The 18,455-nt window shown below is 37.9% G+C and overlaps 1 protein-coding gene across 2 annotated transcripts in view; it reads left to right on the plus strand.

Moving 5' to 3' along the window:
• LOC121290108 (serine/threonine-protein phosphatase 4 regulatory subunit 3) overlaps positions 1-17,601 on the plus strand; it is a 57,817-nt gene extending 40,216 nt beyond the window's left edge. For both annotated transcript variants that reach the window (XM_041210294.1, XM_041210302.1), the window contains 6 exons: positions 1,179-1,337; positions 6,096-6,265; positions 6,409-6,551; positions 9,693-9,880; positions 15,308-15,507; positions 16,006-17,601. In XM_041210294.1, coding sequence (XP_041066228.1) covers positions 1,179-1,337; positions 6,096-6,265; positions 6,409-6,551; positions 9,693-9,880; positions 15,308-15,507; positions 16,006-16,101 — 956 coding nt within the window. In that variant the 3' untranslated portion in view covers positions 16,102-17,601. The remainder of the gene's footprint in view (positions 1-1,178; positions 1,338-6,095; positions 6,266-6,408; positions 6,552-9,692; positions 9,881-15,307; positions 15,508-16,005) is intronic.
• Positions 17,602-18,455: the final 854 nt, after the last annotated feature.

Genomic DNA, 18,455 nt, shown 5'->3' on the forward strand with positions numbered 1-18,455 from the left:
AATAGCCCTGTAAATTGTTTACCTTTTTAGTTTAGTATTTCCGAATGTTACTATTGAATCTGCTTCTATCCACCTTTTTGGACACTGTATTCCAAGTCTCAAAACTTAAAAAAAAACAAAAGTTTCTGCATGTTCCTCTGGTTCTTGCAATTACTTGAAACCTGTTCCGCTGGTCACTGACCCTTCTACCAACAGAAACAGTCTTTCCTTATTTACTCTATCATGTGTTCTCTTCTCTTCTTTTGCGCTTTAAGGAGAACAATGCCACCTTCTTATGACTGAAGTCCTTCATCCTTGTTACCATTCTAGTAAATCATTTCTGCACCCTGTTGACAGTTTTCCTAAAGTGTGATGCCCAGAATTAAACACAGTACTCCAACTAAAGCCTAACCAGTGTTTTATAAAGGTTTAGCATGACTTCCCTATTTTTTTTATACTCTTCCTTAATTCACAAAGACAAGTCCAACGCAATTTTAACTGCCTTCTCAAATTATCCTGGCACCTTCAAAAATTTGTGTTCATACTTTCTCAGGCGCCTCTTCCTGCACTCCCTGCAAAATTGCACCATGACCCACTCTATCAAGTAGTTTGCCATACTTCCTAAACAACCTCTTATGAAGAATGAATATATAGTTGCGAGCAGGCAGCACCTGTGGAAATGTACCCCTGCATGAGTATCTTAGAAAAATGGAGGAAACTGAAATTGTGGCACCTGTATTGAGAATGTAGCTTTCAGCTTTGCTGTTGAATGAAGTGCCTCTTGGTCACTCTAAGGATAAGAAAAGTTAAAACTTCAATGCTGTTTCCTAACATGTTATTTAATCAACAAAATGTATCTTTGTAAAGTTTATTTGTAAGGTAGATGTCCTTTTGGCTTGATGAGAGTGCCAAATACTAAACGTGTGCTGACCTTAATTAAGGTCAGTTTCTATTTTGTGACTGCCCTGATTTTTCCACTGAGATTGAGACTAGGCAGATGATTTATTTTGGGAGGCTGACTTCTGCGAAAGAAGAAATACTTGCATTCTATCGGCTTGGCTTGGTTTTGAACCCAGTGCCAGAGGTTAGAGTGCAGTTTAATAGCACACTTTACTTTTCTCATCCTGTTTCAGATTAGTTTGCAAAATGAAACTAAAAATGTTAGTTATAAATGCATAACAAAGTTTATCTTTTTTTAGATAACTTCCAGACAGCACAGCTGTTGGCTTTGATTCTAGAGCTACTCACTTTCTGTGTAGAGCATCACACATATCACATCAAGAACTACATCATGAACAAAGATTTACTGCGAAGGGTTTTGGTACTGATGAATTCAAAACATACTTTCCTAGCCTTATGTAAGTGAACACTAGTAAAAGTAAAACTAATAACCGAGTCTGACTACTTACCTGACTTTTGCTGCTATGTTCTTTAAAAATTTGGTATGAATTGTTATGGCCTTTATTAAAACTGAATAGCAGACAGCTGTAAAATAAACCCAGACAACCTGGTCAAAATACCTTTTCCTAGGGTAACATCCTTTACTGTAATACAGTGATTTTCTTCCTTCACTCTGGTGCAGTGGAGTTGGCAAATGGTTCCTGGAGTCCACGTTGCTGCCTACTGGAGGTAATTGGTAACACAGCCGAATGGCAGCAGAGTGAAAGATGAGGTAGAAATTGAGAAATTGTCTCAAATTCATTGTCTGGGACTATACTGAGGAAATAGGACTAAAGTTTAACAAGCAGGGAAGAGATACGCCAGAAATTTGGTGGACTCTGTAATGTAGCTGAAAGACCCTATAGTTTAAACAGGTCATACCTGACTCTGCACTTCCATACCTTTGATCTCTGGGAAATCTAGGCCATTGTCTCTGAAAACAGGAGCATCCATCCAAACAGCAACAACATGTCTTGTTAATCTTTATTTACAACAAACTAACACCTTAAGCTTCAGAGGGAAGTCTGATAAAGTGATTAGGAGATGTGTTTTTCTTAAGTTTTGTAAGCTTGTCCTGCAACGATCTGTATTGGAGCCTCAACTATTCTCCATATTTATTAACGACTTAGATGATGGAATAGAGAATCATATATCCAAACATGCTGATAACACAAAGGTGGGATTGTAAACCATGTAGTTAAATGTAAAATTACACAGCTATTGATAGTTGTGAATGTACAAAACTGGGCAAATGAATTTCAATGTAGGCAAATGTGGGGGTATTCACTGTGTACTTAAAAAGGATAGAACAGGATACTTGGTGCAAAGCTAGAGACTGGAGGTTCAGAGAATTGAGGATCCAGGTACGTAGAGCATTAAAATGTCATAACTTGCTACAGAACATGATCAAAAAAGATAATATTGGAATGCTGACCTTTTATCTAGAGGACTAGAATACAAGAGAATAGAAGTCATGCTACAACTATACAAAGCCCTGGCTAGACCACACCTGAAGTACTTTGAGCATTCTGGACACCAAATCTTAGGAAGGATATATTGTCCTTGGAGGGTTGAGAGACCAAAAAGATAATTTGTATATGGAGGGAAAAGATGAGGCCTTGGCTGTCAATGAGCACTAAAGGGATGCAACGAAACAGATATTGCAGTTAAGAAAGTGTGAAATATTGGATCATGGCATCACAGAGGAAATATTAAGGGGTTTAGCATCTCTGAAAGTGGATAAATTGCCAGGGTGAATGAAATGTATCCCAGGCTGCTAAGAGAATCAGGGAAGAAAATAGTAGAGGCTCTGACCATCACTTTCCAACCTTCTCTGACTACAGGTGTTAACCTTTTTTAAAAAGGGAGGAAGGGATAAAGTAATTGCAGGCCTGTCAGCCTAACCTTGATGGTAGGCAAATTTTTGGAAAAAACATCGAACAAAATAAATTGTCACTTGGGCACAGGTCAAAAAAGGACTGTAAGCAAGATTTAAAGGAAGGCAATATCTGACTAACTTCACTGAATTTTTTGAAGAAGTAACAAGGAGGGTTGATAAGGGTGGTACTTGATGTCTGCCTGATTTTAGAGTTTTGACAGGGTCCTACATGACAGACTGGTTGGAATAGTGATAGTCCATGGTATCCAAGGCAAATTAGATCCAAAATGACCCATCAGGAAGCAAAGGGTAATGGTCGACAGATATTTTTGTGAATGAAAGCCGTTTTCAGTGGTGTTCTACAGGGCTCAGTACTAGGGCCCTTGCTTTTTGTGATACATATCAATGATTTAGAATTAAATGTAAGGGCATGGTTGAGAAGTTTGCAGATGGTAGATAAGCAGGTCATGTGATTTATTGTGAAGAGTACTGCAAATTGCAATGGACTAATCACGTGGGCAGAAAGTGGCAAATTAAAATCAATCCAGAGAGCTGAGATAATATATTTGAGGATGTCAAACAATGCAAGATAATACACAATAACTGGTAGGATACTGAGAAATGTGGAACAGTGGGACCTTGGAGCACATGTTCACAGATTGCTGAAGATATAAAGATGGATAGATAAGGTGGTTAAGAAGGCCCGTGGGAAACTCTTATTAGCTGAGACAGCATATAAGAGGAGGAAAGTTATGCTAGAACAGTATAAGACATTAGTTAGGCCACAGTCACAGTTTTGGCACTGCATTACAAAAAAGATATGTCACACTAGATGAAGCACAGAGGACATTTACTAGGCTGTTGCCAGAATGGAGAATTTTAACTGAGGAAAGATTGGATAGACTGCATGTGTTTTCTTTGGAACCGAGGAGGCTGAGGGGAGATTTAGTAAAGGTTTCCTGCATTGCCACAGTGTCTACAGTTCATTGACTATAAAATGCCTTGAGATGCGTGGTTGTCAAATGCGCTGTGTCACTGCAAGTCTGTCTTTTATTTCTTTGGCGTTACAAATGTGTATTTGTTTTTTTCCTTCATGTCAGTGTTAAATTTACAGCAAGGTACAAAATGTGGAGTTGTTTAGAAGTATGCATCAAAACACTGCTGCAATTTTATTTGCCACTCTCAGTGAAAATCTCATTAGTAAAGTTTCCCTTGTGGGAGAGACTAGGAACGCAGTTTAAAAATAAGGGGTCTCCCATTTAAGACCGAGATGAGAAGAAATTTTTTCCCTCAGAAGGTCATGAATCCTTGAAACAGAGGCAGGATCAGTGAATATTTTTAAGGCAGAGGCATAGATTCTTGACTAACAAGGCGGAGTCAAAGGCTATTAGGGGTAGGTGGAATGTGGATTTGAGGCCACAATCAGATCTAATTGAATGGCGGAGCAGGCTCAAGGGGCTGAATGGCCTATACCTCCCGATTCACATGTTCATACACAAAGGCTATTGGATTTTAGCTCAGAAAACTAGGCGTTGTGACATTAGACCAGTGATTTTATTTTCTTGTCACAGCTCAGTTAAACATAGGATATCAATGATGCGGGAGCTTTAATGGCTTATTATATAGTTGTATATTGCTTTAGTGCATGACAATAGTCCAGCATACAGTTTGGCATAATTGTTATCTCTCTCGTCTTTGAACCCAAGGTTCAGGCATAGCATGGAAACATTTATCACTTAAAAACCGCCATTAAAGCAGGTCATTTATCTCATTGCTGATTGAAAAATGTTATGAACGCCAAGTTGGCTGCCATCTTTGCTCAATTTAATTTCAAAAGCATGTGCTTTGAGAGGGACCATAAAAATGCACATTCTTTAAATAATATAAAAACTTTGTTTATGTCCATGGGGATTGTATCATTTTCTGCTCCCTCTCCAATTGATCTGTAGCGGAGTCAGTGAGGGAAAATAGCTTTCGTTGAAAATTTCAAGTGAAAGTATTTTGGTTGGTGAAATGGGCAAAATGAGTATTGATCTGGAGAGAGGAGCAGAGTTTGCTTGCACATTTGAACATGTGTGGTTCTGGGTGTGTTAAATTTGGAGGGCATTTAGTGAAGGCAATCCTTGGATTTGAAAGCATTTTATTAAAAGTTTCTGAAGTACTACATGTAAGCAGACAGAGTTTGAGTTAAAGAAAGGTGATGCTTTCAGTGGAAATGGAGGAAGGAAGCTTGACTAATGGTTGAGCAGGGCACTAAGGTTTTTCACTACTGGAGTTGACCTAAGCGGGCATCCAGCCAATTTGGAATTGTATCTGAAAGCACTTGCATGCTGGATGGAGTCAGGAGTAGTCTCTGTTTCAGTGGTATAGAGCTGAAAGAAATCCTGAGTCATCTGGAACTTGATGTTAAACAGTTACAGCATTTAGAAGCTTTGGAGATGCTGGCAATGACGGTTAGATGTTGGTGTTATTAGCATATATGCAGAAGCTGATCTTGTTCTTACAGATAATATTACTAAAGGGCAGCATTTAAACAATGAATGAGGAACCAAGGATAGAGTCCTGTGGCTCTGAGGGTAACTATATGGCTTGGGAGGAGTTTTTTTGAGATATGATTTGGGGTAATTGAGTGTAACTACAAGGAAGGGGTACAGTGAAGATGGCATCAGAGGAGGAAATGCTGGAGAATGGAGAGGGCAACAGCACTGGGTTGAAGAGGGACAATTGACTCCGCAATCTCAAGAATGTCATCGTTCTAAGCTGGGTGGTGTGGAAACTGGATGAGAGAGAGAGTCAGATGTTGAATATGTAATTGGATGGCAATAATGCTTTCAAGGACCTTGGAGAGAAAAGGTAGACTGAAAGATAAGAGGCTCAGGGGTGAACCTGGGACTAATGGTTTTGAAAGAAAGGGGGGAAAAGGTGCTGTAGGATGAAAATAAAGTTGATAGTCATGAGGCCGAGCAGAACTTCAATGTTCAGGAGCAAATTGCAGAAACAGGCGCTGGGTTTTATGGAAATAAACTTGGTTAGGGAGAGCAGGGGAGAAGCTGCAGAACATGGTGGGTTGGAGCCTAAATCTGGAAGGGGTGCTGTGAGGAAATGAAAAGACCTCTAGCTTGGACGCAGTTCATGAATTGCTCTTGTGGATAAGTTTGGGATAGGTTTGGGTGTGCATGATAGCTCTGGAGTAATCAGAAGATTTGACCACAGAGCAAGACAAGGAATTGCTGGAGGTAGTCCAAACTAACTGAGCAGTACTGAGATCTAAGTAAATAGTTACTTTTCCTGAAAACAGGTGCACTGCGTTTTATGAGGAGGATCATTGGACTAAAGGATGAATTCTATAATCGTTACATCACTAAAGGCAACCTCTTTGAACCAGTTATAAATGCCTTTTTGGATAATGGAACCAGATATAATCTTCTTAATTCAGCAATAATTGAACTCTTTGAATTTATCAGAGTGGTAAGTTTCTAATTTTGTAATAGCTTGTAGTAAAATTTCTATTTATTTAAATGCCTTAGTCACACTTTCCTGCAGGTTATAATTTTCCACAGTTCTGAGAATTGCCTTATCCATTCCTCTATTTTAAATATTTGTTACCACAGGAGGATATCAAGTCACTTACAACGCACATAGTTGACAACTTCTACAAAGCACTTGAACATATAGAGTATGTGCAGACGTTTAAAGGACTGAAGCTGAGATATGAGCAGGAAAGGGATAGACTTCAAAATCAGAAGCTAAACAGGTAGGAGAGTTAATTGAAGCTCATCAGCAGTATATGTTTGTCTGGTAATTGAGCTTCACAGATCACTACTTTTAAACCTATTGAACCTAAAAATAAATATCAGTTAAAATTCAGTATTTGCTGTGTACACTGTAGCCTGTGGCTTGTATGATCATAAACAGTATATATTTTAAATTATCAGCCTTATTGTAGTACAGCATGTAAAGAAATGTTAGTTTTAAGATACTCAGGCTAATTTAATCATTACAAAAACAAAAATACCTGGAAAAACTCAGCGGGTCTGGCAGCATCTGTGGAGAGGAGCACAGTTAACATTTCGAGTCCGCATGACTCTTCAACAGTACTAAGGAAAAATAGAAAAGGGGTGAAATATAAGCTGGTTTAAGCGGGGGGTGGGGGACAAGAAGAGCTGGATAGAGGGCCAGTGATAAGTGGAGATAACCAAAAGATGTCACAGACAAAAAGACAAAGAGGTGTTGAAGGTATTATCTAATGGAATGTGCTAATTAAGGGTAGAAAGCAGGATGAGCAAGGTACAGATAGCCCTAGTGGGGGTGGGGTGAAGGAATCAAAAAAGGCTAAAAGGTGGAGATAAAACAGTGGATGGAAATACATTTAAAAATAATGGAAATAGGTGGGAAAAGAAAAATCTAAATAAATTATTGGAAAAAAACAAAAAGGAGAGGGAAAATCGGAAAGATTGTTTTATCTCTACCTTTTAGCCTTTTTTGATTCCTTCACCCCACCCCACCAGGGCTATCTGTACCTTGCTCGTCCTGCTTTCTACCCTTAATTAGCACATTTCTTTAGATAATATCACTACCTTCAACACCTCTTTGTCCTTTTGTCTGTGACATCTTTTGGTTATCTCCACCTATCACTGGCCCTCTATCCAGCTCTTCTTGTCTCCCCCCCGCCCTTAAACCAATTTATATTTCACCCCTCTTCTATTTTTCCTTAGTTCTGTTGACGAGTCATGCGGACTCGAAACGTTAACTGTGCTCCTCTCCACAGATGCTGCCAGACCTGCTGAGTTTTTCCGGGTATTTTTGTTTTTGTTTTGGATTTCCAGCATCCACAGTTTTTTGCTTTTATCTTAGTTTAATCATTAATCTGATGCAAAAAATAGAACAAAATTCAAATTTAGAATGGAGAGAAGCTGAAAGTAGGAACAAGGACAACAGCAAGAACTTGTTCAGGATGTTTAAAGCTGTCCACCCAGATACCAATTGTGGTAACCATATAGAGAGATAAGCACTACGTGCTACCATTACCAGTCGCACCATCGGATTACTGCATGTCTCAGCAGATATCTTTCACCAGCTTACAACCTCCTATGTGCTGCTCCCAACTTCACCAATACTGCTGGCTTCACAGTGAGCATTTGTGTTTTGTCAATTTGCCAGTTAAATCTATATACAGTACTGATGCTTGATCAACATCCTGTAAGTGACAGCTAACCAGTAACTAAAAGCACAATAGTGTAACAATATTTACAAACAAATTTAGGAAATAATTTTGAGAATTCTTTGTCAATGCACAGTTCCTGCCAATGTAGTAGGTCCTTAGCCTGACAAAAGAGAGTGAGGAGTAAATGGCAGGACAAATAGTGTATGATATTTTTGAATTAAACAGCTTCATTGGAGCTGGAAGGAGATTAAATGTTAAAACTCATGCAGAAAGTACTTCTGAGCTGTGCAAAGCTATTTGCATGTAGGTTAGTTAAGTTTTATGGATATTATATATTGTACTTAATGTCACAACTTAAATACAGTTGTTTTTGGTACCCAAGGTGGGATAATTTAATTCCAGGTACTGATTATCCAGGATTGCAGTGAAAACCAATGATTTGCAACTTTGAACTATTTACATTATCACAATTGATTTGCACTGGTGATTGCTCTTTTTTTGGATTGGTATTCCACAATTTTGAATTTGTCCTGTTGTTCTTGTCAAATGACTGTATAAAATGTAAGTACATTGAGCTTGGTTCCACAAGTGAGCAATATGTAGTACAATAACTTATCTAGTAGGCTTTTACTATTATACTGACACAGAGCAATGGTTATAGTGATAGTTTGATAGAGAATCTATTCCCTGGCAGAAGTTTCTTGATCAGGAGAAGTATTTTCATTAGGATTAAATGCAGATTCTGCTGAGGTGAAACTTTTATATTTCCTTTCATACTTGAGTTTGCTTAGTTTGTGACAACAGTGCTTATGTACCTGCTCCCAGTGTTTACTGTTCTGCTGTCAGGATTTTGATTTTGGATGTGAATGCCAGGTGCTGGTCCACAGACACTGCTGTACTGACATTTTAACCAAACCATTGCCAGTGTAGAGGACCTCCATAGTAAGGTAGTCCCAGTAGGGAACTGGGCATAATATTTTTGCACATCATGTTAATATCATGGACTTTTCCAAAGTGAAAAGTGTTGATTTGCATTAATTTGGATAATGCTGTGTTACTGGATATAATGTAAAAAAAAATGTTTTTGTGCACATGTTGTGATTAACAGAAAAATTGTATAAAATATTTAAACAAACTTGGCAGTATTGGTATTTTCTTTGGGTAGAAGTGCAGTCTCTGAGTACTCAATCATGCAAACCAGGAAGTTCCACATTCAATTCCCAGTTGTATTGTTAATTGATTTTCAGCAGAATCAACTTCGGAATGTTTCAATAGACTTTCATGCCAAACCAGCAAGAATTCCTATTCCTAAATCTACTTATGAATGTATGGTACAAGTACTTGTTTGTCAACATCAGGTGAGCCAAGGACCAGACTTGGCTATGCTCCTGTAATAGAATGTTTGCCAAAGCACACTGTTTAGGTTCATGCATGAAGTATGATGACTTGGGCAATGTGTCGGAGGGCTACAGCCACCCACAAAGCCAAGCCACCAGTGAGGATCAGCACCTTCTGGCGAAGGGAAGAAAAGGATTGTACGTGGAATAAAATTGGGGCTTGACAGTTTGCGTAATTCAGGTTAGCTGATGTGATTGTAAATATATCTGTATATAAACAAATACGTAACTACTTCAGTTTGGAAGTTTATAAGAAATTTAGCATTCCAGTTTACATTTTATGGCTTTGGTAGAACTTGCTGACTAATGGTTTGTGTTGTGTTTTTCAATTAAGTGTACCATCCATATTGCGTAATAATCGATACCGGAGAGATGCACGAGCGTTGGAGGAAGATGAAGAGATGTGGTTCAATGAGGATGAGGAGGAAGAAGAAGGAGAGGCTCTAGTACCACATGTAGAGAAATCTAAATCTGAGGATGACTATCCAGACAGTTATGGGAAATTTCTGGAAACTAAAAAGGGTACAGTAATTTTCAGCATTTTTGGCGGTACATTTTAGTTGTACTGTACTCGAGTTTAAATGTCTCAACAGTGTGCAAGCTACTTCCATGTGCACTGAAATTGCCTTACAGTTTCCAAATAGCTGGTTTTCAGCCTTGGATGTTGTCAGTGAGCTGTAACATACAGCTAATGTACCAATATTGAGTTGGAAGGTGATGAATGAGACCTCAATATTGAACTAATTGTTTTAGTTAGTTAGTTTAGTTAGCTGTTCCTGATTATGCTGTGAATATCTTTGTTAGCCTGCCAGCATTCATAAATGCTTAACAGTATAAAACTGAGCAAGCTACGTGTACATTTGAGAGATTTTGGACAGTTAATCATTGGAGTGTCCTTAACTTCCAAGCTGTATCATTTTTTTATGATCTGAGGATCTGAATTTCTGCAGATTTCTTTGGAAATGTTGGTTTAATTGGAAAAACTAAATCATTATAATGTCTGTGTATAATCAATAGAATATTTTTAATTTAACTTCAAAATAAATTTAAATTTGGTGTAAAAATCGCTGCCATCCTAACCTTTTGATAGTAATGCATTTCATTGTAATTTATGCATTTGCCCAAGTTGTTGTAGTCTGTGTTTAGTATTTTATCCCTTAAAACTTTAATGAGAGTGAATAACCATGAATGCATTTTTAATTAAATTGAAGTTAAATGTAGACCTCTGCTTAAATGTAGACCTCCATGGTAACTAATTGCACAACCAGATTAAAAACAGAATCTGTTGGGTTGTTGGTTGTGAGAACCATTACATTTCAGCCCTATTCAAACAAAGAACTTGAGATGCTATCTGTAAGTAGAATCATATAATAGGTTACAGCACAATGTTATGAAGCTTTTGTTTTTCTTTTACTCCTACCCTTGCTGGAGGAGTTTGGCATTTAAAACTCTGCTTATCTGTAATTTAGATGTTCAGTTTATCATTCTAATTTGGGGAAAATTTTATTTGTGTGCAGAACTTGGAGGCTTATGATTGAAATTTCACTCGTTTGTTTTTTTATTAGGCTGGTTATAATGTAAATTTTGCAATACACTGATACAATATGGATAGTTTAAGGGCAGCCTGTCCTGTTGATTCGCACTGATTGTGAAGGAGAGCCTTGTAAGGCTCCGATTGAGAAGTGCTTTCATGTTGCGTTCATGTAATGTTACAGCACAAGAGGTCGTTAAGCCCACTGTGCCTGGTCTGACTCTTTGAGGTACTGAGTCTGCTTGCACCAGCCTTTTCAGGCATTAAATTCTAGATCATGACTCGCTACACTAACCTTTCTCTTGGCCTGACTCCAGTCGTTTTGTTAAAGATCTTTAATTTGTATCATTTGGCTACTGACGCAGTTGTGAGTATAAACCATTTCTTTACTTCTTAAACATCACTATTAAATTTATTGACATTCTCTGCATTCAGGACAGTAATCCCAGCTTCTGTAATATGTCCATATAACTGAAGTCCTCATCACTGGTATGATTCTGGTGAATCTCCTCTGCACCATCTCCAAGGTCTTGACATCCTTCCGAAAGCATGGTGCCCAGTATTAGATGCAGCAATCTAGCTGAGGTCTAATCAGTGATTTATAACTGTTTAGTGTAACTTTCTCATTTTTGTACTCTGCCTCTATAAAGTCAAGGATCCTGATGTTTTTTTGAACTGCTTTATCAACATGCCCTGCCACCATTAACAATTTGTGTATATGAAGCCATAAGTCCCTATTCTTGCACTCAAATTGTCATTAAATTTATATTTCCTTTTCTCATTCTTTCAGTTCACGCCATCACTTCAAAGCATTTGTGATCAACATTTTATCTGCAATACATCTGCCCATTTCTTCAGTCCAAGCCCTCCTAAAATAGTAGGAGGGATGGTTCACATGAGGGGATATTTGGAAAATTAGAGAAAGGGCAAGGCAGTAGTGCAGGGTAGCGGTGCAGATAATGGTAACCAGCCCATGACAGGAAGGGACAACATCTGAGTCCACCAGCAAATAAGGTGTCAGAGTAGGGGGAAATGGTATAAAGAATTAAAAGCTCTTTTTCTGAATGTATGCAGCATTTATAATGAGATGAATTAATTGATGGCACAAATGCAAGTAAATGAGTATGTTATGATAGCCGATACATAGACGTGGTGGCAATGTGACCACGGCTAAATATTCAAGGGTATTTGACATTTCTGAAGGGCAGGAAGAAAGGAAAAGGTGGTGGGTTGGCTCTTAATAAAGGATGAGTTCAGTACAGTCATGAAATTATCTTGATTCGAAGGATAAAAATGTAGAATCAGATTTAGTGGAGAGACAAAAAGGCAAGGAAAATAAGTCATTGTGGGAGCGGTTTATAGGCCCACTCACAGCTACACTGTAAGATGGATTATAATAATAGGGGCCCCTAAGAAAGATACTGCAATAATTGTGGGAGGTTTTAATCTTTCAGGTTAAATGAATCAAATTGGCATAGGTAGCTTGGAGGATGAGTTCATAGAATGTATTCAGAATGATTTCTTAGAATAATACATTTCTGGAACTAACCAGGGAACAGGCTATTTTGGACCTGGTAATGTCATGAGACAGGATTATTAAGGACCTCATTGTAAATCAATGTAAAAGTTATCATAACATTAGAGAATTTCACATTCAGTTTGAGGGTGAAAAGTTTAGGTTTGAAACTAGTGCCTTAAACTTAAATAATAGCAATTTCAAGGGTATGTGGACAAATTTGACTCAAATGGGAAAATAGGTTAAAAGGTAAGATAGTCAAGACTGTGGCAGACATTTAAGGGGATATTTCATAACTCAACAAAGATATATTCTATTGAAAAAGAAAGATGCCAGGAGAATCATGCATCACCCGTGGGTAACTGAGGAAGTGAAGAATGATATCAAATTGAAAGAAAAGATGTAGAATGCTGCAAAGATCAGTGGTAGCTCAGAAAATTGGGAATATTTTAGAAACCAGAAATGGATGACTAAAAAGATAATAGAGGGAGAAATTGGATTCTGGGAGATAACTGGAAGAAATATGAAAGCAGACGGTAAAAGTTTCTATAAGTATTTAAAAGGGAAGAGATTTACTGCAGTAAGTTGGTTCCTTAGAGGGTGAGATTGAGGAATTAATGGGAAACAAGAAAATGGCAGAGACTTTGAGCAAGAATTTTATACCTGTCTTCACAACAGAAGATACAAAGCATCCCAAAAATAGTAGAAAAGCAGGGATCAAAAGGGAGGGGGGAACTTAAAATAACCACTAGAGGAAAAAAGTACTAAGAAAGCTAATGGGGCTAAACCCTGACAGGTCCCCTGGACCTAATGGTCTGCATCCTAGGGTCTTGAAGCAGAAATAATGGATGCATTGGTTGTAATGTTTCAAAATTTCCTAGGTTCTGGAAAGGCCCCAGCAGACTGTAAAACCACAAATGTAACACAGCTATTCAAATAAGACGGAATTATAGGCACAAAGGAGGAAACTATAGGCCAGTTAGTGCAATATCGGCCATTGGGAAAATATTATTAAATAGGTAGTAGCAGGGCATTTAGAAAATCATAATACAATTAGGCAGTGTCAACAGGGTTTTGTGAAAGGGGAATCATTTGACTAATTTATTAGAGCTCTTTGAGGATGTATCAAGCAGGGTAGATATAGGGGAACCAGTAGGTGCAGTGTATTTGGATTCCCAAAAGGCATTCAGTAAGGTGCCACATAAATTACTGCACAAGAGCTCATGGTGTTGGCGGTGATATATTAGTATGGATAGAGGAATGGCTAACAAACAGGAAACAAGAGTTGGGATAAATAGCTCGTTATTGGGTTGGCAAACTGTAACTAGGGGGCTGCTTCAGGGATTAGTGCTGGGGCCTCGACTATTTAAGATGTATTTTAATAACATGGATGAAGGCCCTAACCTATATTGTAGCCAAATTTGCTGATGATCCAAAGATAGGTAGGAAAACGAGTTGTGAGGAGGATACAAAGAGTCTTTAAAGGGATTTAGATAGGTTAAGTGAGTGGGCAAAAAATTGGCAGATGGAGTAAAATGTGGGGTTGTCCACCTTGGCATGAAGAATATAAAAACAGAAAATTATTTAAATGGAAAGAGACTGCAGAATGCTGCGGTATAGAGAAATCTGGGTGTCCTTGTGCCGAACCACAAGAAGTTAGTATGCAGGTATAACAAGTAATTGGGAAGGCAAGTGGAATGTTGCCCTTTATTGCAAGGGGGTGAAGTATAAAAGGGAAGCCTTGCTGGAACTGTATAGGACATTGGTGATCCCTTACCTGGACCACCATACAGATTTGGTTTCCTAAAAGGATGGATACACTTGCATTGGAAGCAGCTCAGAGAAGGTTCACTAGGCTGATTCCTGGGATAAAGGGGTTGTCTTGTGAGGAAAGATTGAGCAGGTTGGGGCTATAATCATTGGAGTTTAGAAGAATGAGAGATGATATTGAAACACGTCAGATTCTGAGGGAGCTTGACAGGGTAGATGCTGGGAGTATGTTTCCTCATGGGGGAATCGAGAACTGTGAAGCAAGTTTAAAAATAAGGGGTCTCCTGTTTAAAATGGAATTAGAAATTTCTTCTGAGGGTTGTTGGTGTTTGGAATTTTCTGCTGCAGAGAGCCATGAAGGCTGGGTCATTGAATATATTCAAGGCTGAGTCAGATAAATTTTTGAAAAGGGAGTCGAGGGTTATGGGGAGCAGGCAGAAAAATGAAGTTAAGTCAACAAAACAGTCAGATCAACCATGATCTTATCGCATGGCAGAACAGGCTCGATGGGCATAATGGGCCTACTCCTGCTCCTATTTCTTATGATCTTATTATCTTATGGAATCTGCTATATTCCTAACTTTACCACATTTGTAAGTTTTTTTTAATCATCTGCAGCTTTACAATTGTGTTCCCTATATCTAAGTGTTTATCACTAATTCATCCTAATAGTAATCCCTGGGGGACACCACTGCATGCTTACATTGAGTCTAGAAAAACGTTTACCATTATTCTTTCTGTCACTTAACTGATTATCTCTGTTGCTACTATCTCTTTAACTAAAAGGGAGTTTGATTTTGCTAATGCATTGCTTCAGCTTCACACCAGCTACAATACAAAGTTGGAGTGTATCAAGCTTTTTAATATTTTTAAAAGCATCCTGATTTTGCATTCTTGTTAAAAGAGCTAATTCTAAAACAATCTTTTTGCTGGCATATGCTGCCACTGAGTGTAGCTCTGCATGTAGCTGTGTAGAATTTTGCTTTTCCTAGAAGGTCATGGAAACAAGACAGCATAAATTGATAATGTGCTATTCTCAATATAGATGCTAAGATAAAAGACATAAGATGGTTATATCAGTTAAACAATGATAATTTGGTGTAGTCTGAGTCCTTAAATGTTTCTTTCTTAGCTAAAGAAAGTGAGGACAAGGAAAACCTTCCAAAGCGTTCCTCGAGTCCCAGCTTCAAATTTACATTTTCACATACCTGTGCATCTGGTGCAGCAAACGGAACAAATGGCACCAACAGTAAATCAACAGCAGCTCAGACTGCTCCAGCCAGTTCCACTAGTTCTTCTTCAAAGCATACCAGTTCATCTGCAATGACAAAGGTTTGGATTATCTTGTGTTCAAACATTGCTTCAAGTCGATCTATTGCAGTGTTTTTAATGTTTTTTTTTAAATGTATAATTTTGGCACCTGATTACTTCTAGGCTTTGATATTTGAGATCTTCATTTTACATTTAGGTGGATGCAACAATTTGAACTCGTAATCAAATCTAAACAAAAAAGTCTTCAATTGACTAACTTCTGGTGGTGCTATTTTGTTAACAATAAACCTGCCCTGGCGAGCTCTATTAATGAATGAAGATAGTGAGTTGAAGTAATTCTGAATGAGGTGTTAACATTGTACTGTTGATTAACCTTGTTTTTAATCATCTTGAACTATTTCAAACAAAGGTTTAAACCAATGTAGTGAAAAATGTTCTGTTACTGTAGGTTTATGTTTTGCATTGTAGATTGGGTGAAAATTATCTGCTTAATTGTATGCTTGTCAGTAGGAAAGCCGCATGCTTACGTAAATGTTTTTTTTTCCTGAATTTCTTCAGGGAGGTCTAGTGGGGCTTGTAGATTATCCTGATGACGAGGAAGAGGAGGAGGAAGAAGAAACATCACCAAGAAAACGACCTCGGCTAGGCTCATAATTGATGCACGGAATGACTTACTTTGGGGTCTGATACAATGGTGCAACTGTTCCATAAGCTAAGGGTCTGAATCAGGAATGGCTGCTTCACTGTGAATACAAAAGATGCAACACAAGGAGTAGCAAACAGTGTGCCAATGTTTCAACTAGAGGGCTTGAGTTCTATGTGGCAACAACATGCCACTGAGGAACTGGATCTCTCTGGAACAAACTTGGGAAGGAAAACCGGCCAATCAGGCTGGCAGGGCTAGCAGTTAGTAATTGGGAGCCTGATTGACAGTTTCCCAAATGGGGAAGAGATTCAGATTTGGGGCGGGTTAGGGAAAGCTTGAGCAAGGGAGCAGGAGCTGCACAAAAATGATGTTTTGGAGTTCTTTGCCAGAAACAAAAACTGGGATAGGCATACAAAGTATCAGTTGGAAATTCTCGCAGTCTGAATGAATTAGGTGCTGTCCCATGTGTTTATCCTCATCCTTGTTTTGTTTTGTTTGCCTCCAATTCCAAGTTTTAAATTGGGGGAAAAGAAACCTGCCAATATCTTCCTCAGCAGAAGAATCTCAACCTACTACTGGGACCATAATGATGAGATTGCCATCATGTTCATTGGATCTTTGGGCATCCATTGGGCCTGTTAAGCATTTTCTAATCAAAATGGTGAATGGTTGGAAAAGCACAGAAGTGTATGCACCTCAGTCAGGTACTGTACTACAGATAGACTGTTTCACAAGCCTGTGTGTAAAAGATGGTGCTGGTGACTGCTGCAAGAGTGGTTCATGAGCAAGACTGTTCCTTTTATCTCATCTAATATACTTTGTGGCAGTTCCCCAGGCCAAATATGCCACTTAACAAATTAAATTTTATCCCAATCTGGTTTTTATGTATATTTTTGGGTATTGTATTACAGGTTAACATTTCATTATATCTGTTAGGCAAGTTACTTTTAGGGAACACTAATTTTAACAGCTGACTGATGGTAATGCTGGGGAGTTTAACGGAAAGCCGCAACAAAACATGAATTTTAACTAGTCTGCCTTTGCCCTGTTGGTCACAGTTGTCTCTGTGCAGAAGTAGTTAAGATTCAAGCACAGTAGAAGGCTCAAGTTAGGTTCCAGATGCTTTTATTGCACAGTATGGTGTTCTAGATTATTTTTAATACAGTGGTTAACGCAGGTTGTTAAACCAGCTGTAGCCAAATAGCCAACTGGCAATCTGTGTGTTACAAACTGAAATCACAACTTTTTAAATCTTTTGTTTTTGAGGTCATCTGCATCCCTTGGTATTTTGGAGGTTTTGTAGCTCAACTTAAACATTCTTTGGAAAAAAAATGGGCCGTCTGTCATGTAGATATGAAGTATAGTTTTTCCATAAAACAGAAGTTTATTTTGTATGGATGAATAACCACCACTGTAACTGTTATTTTACACTGTTTGTATACATGTGTTGATATTAATGAGGCAATGTAAGATTCAGGAATTAAAATGTGACCCTGTAATTCCATAAACATAATGCTGTTGTGTCTATTTTCTGGTAAAAGTAATGAACTTTTTTAATGGTGCTGAATTGTAAACTGAGAATCAATTAATTGATCAATTGGACTGTTTGTTTTAGGACTTAGTTTTATTTATAGGATTACGCACAATGTTTTGAAAATAAACCAAAGCAGCAACTAAATGTATTCATGCTAATCAAAGTTGATTTTCAATTGTCATTTGGCTTATTTAAATGGCTGTCTCTTATGGGATGGCTTCGTGTAGAAGTGTTTGATTAACATGTATAAATCTTACTTTCTTTCCTTCGGTGCATTTAACTTTAGAAGATAAACCTACAGACACGATTCCCTTACGCAAATGAGCGTTACACTTTTAAACTATGCAAAACTGCATGAACATTCCTCCCTCTCAAATTGAGTTTTACATGCACTATACCAAATGTTCATGCTGTATAACTGGAGCTTGAATCTACATACTACCTGCATCCTACCAAACAGGTATACTTTTATAACTAGTTAATTTGAAATGAAAGTGACTTTTGTGATCAGTTGTTGCTGTGTTTTGTAATTTTAATATTAAGGAGAGATTTTTTAAATGTTTACCAACAAAGTAATTTGAGGGATTTTGCTTTTAATTTTCATTTCGAGCAATGCTTTAATAAGCCAAGAATTTCAATTACGTTTGGTGAACTTGGCATTTTTATATTCAGAATTACCAATGAACAAAGTTAAAATTCCTTGTGTAATGTGTCTCCTTCTATTTAGCCTTTGAATAATTTGAAATCTTTTGGCATCAGTTGAATTTGTCCAGTGATGGGTAACATCCACCAGTTTTAGAACATTGTAGAGTACTTGAGTTATCATTT

Source organism: Carcharodon carcharias, chromosome 2 (assembly GCF_017639515.1).
Source record: "Carcharodon carcharias isolate sCarCar2 chromosome 2, sCarCar2.pri, whole genome shotgun sequence".
Lineage (NCBI taxonomy): Eukaryota > Metazoa > Chordata > Chondrichthyes > Lamniformes > Lamnidae > Carcharodon > Carcharodon carcharias.